This window comes from Poecilia reticulata, linkage group LG8, assembly GCF_000633615.1.
Source record: "Poecilia reticulata strain Guanapo linkage group LG8, Guppy_female_1.0+MT, whole genome shotgun sequence".
Taxonomy (NCBI): Eukaryota; Metazoa; Chordata; class Actinopteri; order Cyprinodontiformes; family Poeciliidae; genus Poecilia; species Poecilia reticulata.
This window is the reverse complement of record NC_024338.1, coordinates 63,596-67,226: the sequence shown is the minus strand read 5'-3', so window position 1 is coordinate 67,226 and position 3,631 is coordinate 63,596. Positions and strand designations below refer to the sequence as shown.

At 39.7% G+C, this 3,631-nt stretch overlaps 1 protein-coding gene across 1 annotated transcript in view; it reads left to right on the top strand.

Moving 5' to 3' along the window:
* snrnp70 (small nuclear ribonucleoprotein 70 (U1)) overlaps nucleotides 1-2,437 on the top strand; it is a 15,664-nt gene extending 13,227 nt beyond the window's left edge. Inside the window, exons 9-10 of the mRNA XM_008414975.2 lie at nucleotides 1,005-1,104; nucleotides 1,188-2,437. Coding sequence (XP_008413197.1) covers nucleotides 1,005-1,104; nucleotides 1,188-1,911 — 824 coding nt within the window. The 3' untranslated portion in view covers nucleotides 1,912-2,437. The remainder of the gene's footprint in view (nucleotides 1-1,004; nucleotides 1,105-1,187) is intronic.
* The last annotated feature ends 1,194 nt before the right edge of the window (nucleotides 2,438-3,631 follow it).

Genomic DNA, 3,631 nt, shown 5'->3' with positions numbered 1-3,631 from the left:
GAACATTAATACTATCTCACTGACATTTTGGGCGCTTTCCCATTTGGATTGTATGATGTCATAAAAGGGGTGACAAACATGATGAATAAAATATTGTTCAAACTAATATTAGTAACTTATAAATAATTTGAAATATAAACCAAAAATTAAAATATTTATCATGACATTGAGCCAATCAATATTGTTGATTCTAATCTCATTGTGTGGAAWACCAGCCATTTCAAATCACACATCGATAGAAATGTCATGACGTGTCAGTAAGAGGTTCCACATGTTGCATCAAGAAGATCAGATTAAGGTCCACAGCAGATGAAACATGACAAGAATTATCTTGATATATATACTGCTAAAAAAAAATAAAGGGAACACTTCAGTGTTCACTTAAATGTTAAAGTGTTCCCTTTATTTTTTTGAGCAGTGTATAAACTGATATTGTTTCTGAAATTGTTGTGTTAAATGTCAACCGTTTAAATATTAAATTATAATTTCCAGTACACTGCCAACTTATACAAGAGTATAAGTTCATGAGTTTTTTATTTTTCATTGTCAATAACACAAAGGATTCCATTTGGACATAGTCTGTTTTAATTATCTGAAGACATTTCATTAAGKATGTGATTTCGCTTTCTGTGCTTGAAATAAGAAATTTTTACTTATATAAAATAAGTTCTAGACTTGAAGTTTGATTGGTAAATATTGATATTCTAGATTCTAGCACATATTTACTCATAATAAGTAATATTTTCTTAATATTAAGCTTTTATATCTTACTGAGATAATTAAATACAAAAACACTTAAAATAAGAAAAATATTCTAACATAAATCCCTCTTGGTGAGAAAAATTATCTTGTCAGAAAGAAAACAAGAAAAATCTCTTTAATTTAAGATATTTAATCTTACTAAGATTTCAGTTTTTGCAGTGATACAGCCAGATTATCTTTCTACACGGTAAGGTTCAGTCCATAGTTTAAATGAACTGGTTTGCTGCTTCTACTCTGTCTAGGAGGAGGATTGGGTGGGACACGGAGAGGTGGAGCTGACGTCAACATCAAGCATTCTGGTCGAGACGATGCATCACGTTACGATGATCGTTCACTGGGCACGTGAGTGATTCTTTTCAGAAAGGTTCTGTAGACCTGAAGAAGGCATTCTTATTGATGGTTTTTGTTTTGTTCTCAATACTCAGTGAACGTGGAGAAAGAAGGGAGCGCAGTCGAGACCGCGATCGTGACAAGGACAGAGAACGGCGGAGGTCCCGGTCCCGTGAAAGGCGCCGTCACACTCGGTCGAGGGAGCGAGATAGGGAGAGAGAACGAGGGATTGTGGTGGGAGAAGATGGTGGGAGTAGTAGCCGACGTCGAGACCGAGACCGAGAACGTGGGGGGGCAGGAGGAGGAGACAGCAGGAGTAGAGAAAGAAGTAGAGACCGTAAGAGGAGGAGTAGGAGCAGGGATCGGAAGAGAGACAGGGAGAGAGGCAAAGGTCTAGATGGGGATGAGGTTGGCCAGGGGGACGGCCCTCCAGAGGGTGGGGAACGTGTGCCAGAGGAGCATGGAGGAGAGGTGGCTGAGGGGACAGAGGAGCGCAAAGACAGGGACAGAGATAGGGACAGAGACAGAAGGCGGAGCCACAGGGACCGAGACAGGCGTAGGGAACGGGACAGGGACAGGGAGCATAAGAGGGAGCGTGGGGAGAGGGAGAGAGGTGAACGGAGAGAGGAACGCCATGCCCCCACACGAGATGACATTGGCCCCCAAGACGAAATGGGTAACGAGGATGATGGTGCACCGGCCAATATGGAGGAGTACAGTCAGGACGGAATGATGGATCAGCAGTCCTTCCAATCAGCAGAGGATTATGGTTCTGGTGAGAACGGCTACAAGATGGAGGGACAAGGAGATGAGTATTGAGCAGTTCCTCCATCAGAACCCCATCACTTCCACACAAGTCATTTTCTGGTGTGTTTCTCCTCAGTCCACGACTTTCAGCCCTCCCTTTCAGGGCTTCCTGTAATTGAATTGTCTGGCTAGCTTTCCTGTCAGTATGTTTCATGTACAATGAACACATTTAAATTTGATCTCAGTCAAACAGTTATCTTTCATTGCCCAACTTATCTGTCCCATCAAATGTAATCACAGGGAGGAAAGGAGAGTGGAAGTGGGAAGGGATCCCAGCTAACGTTCATTTGACTTGGTTGGAAATTTAAGGCAGAAAAATTGGACTTAAATTAGTTTGCGTTAGTCATTCTGTTTAAAAAAATGTTGCAGGTCTGTTAGATAATGTGCTCATTTTGACCCAACTAACATGTAATTTGGAAACTGGTATAGCATTGAAACAACGGGGAGGCTGTTGTCTTATCTAATTTTTTATTTTATTTGATCTGCTGTTTCTAGATTTGGAGGATCATTTTAATAAAGACATGGCTTTACAACAGAAGTGGTTTGTTTTGGTCATTTATATCTAGTTGAAACACCCTGATACTTTTTTTTTTTCATTTTTAGAAATAGACATTGCTTCAGCATAAAAAAAAACTAGACATGTACTGATTAAGACCCAACACAACTGAAAGAGGATAATTTAGCTATTTTGCCAAACTTTCCATAAACTAATAACCTCCTTGGGGGGAAAACTTCTATGATCAGAATTTTCTCAATCTGGTGATTCTCTACTTTCTGCTGAAAAGTGTGGAACCTCATTGCACTGGCAAAATGCTTTTAAAGCTTTACCCATTTGATTGGCGGAACCTCAACTTTCTGCTGTACCCATTGAAAGAGACTGCCTGTCAGGAAGCTATTGAATAACTGATTTCAAATGGCTTTGTTTGCCTTTGAATATATTAGCTTTCTATCAGTCATTAAAAATATTCAAGATGTTGCTTATGATATTGCGTCCAAGAAGTCGTTATTGTGGCGACTTATGTCTCATGAAAATATTGATCTGCTGTCTGTGTTGACAAAGCTCATGATTTTAGGAGCGACTGCATTGTCCAGTGGCCGTCCTGTAACCACAAGCTCTGTTTCATCTATGTGATGAGCCAAAACAAAGTAGAAATGGGAATAAGAGCATGAGTGGTTTAAAAAATGTGCTTTCCAAATATTAAAGTGTGGTGTGTTCAGCATTGTCTTCTGTACTCTGATGCTCATAAATGAAATGAACTTACAAGACTGAGATTAGACGAAGAGCATCAGAACATTACGTTTTAAATCTTAACAGCCTCCTGTAAGTCTCACAACTGTCATTTATGTGAACTGACCAGTGTCTGCTGATGAAAAGCATCCACACAATCATACTGCCACCACTGTGTCACTGAGACTGTTAAAGGGTTGATTTTTGTACTTGCACAGCAATTTCTACAGCTACGGTTGACTCTGATCACAGCACCTTCTACCTCAGGGCCGTGCAGAGGCCACTAAAGGGGCAGGTGCTCAACAACAAAAAAAGGGCCCATCTAACCACATTCTAGGACAGAATATTAACAGCCACTCAGCTTTCAGAGTTTAATAAACAATGATAAATTACAAAAATGTGACATATACAATTGAACATCTCCATATAGAGCATAACACTATGCCTATGTAAAATATTTTATTAGTCATTTCTTTCTGCAGGTCTATTTTGTTATAGGAAAGT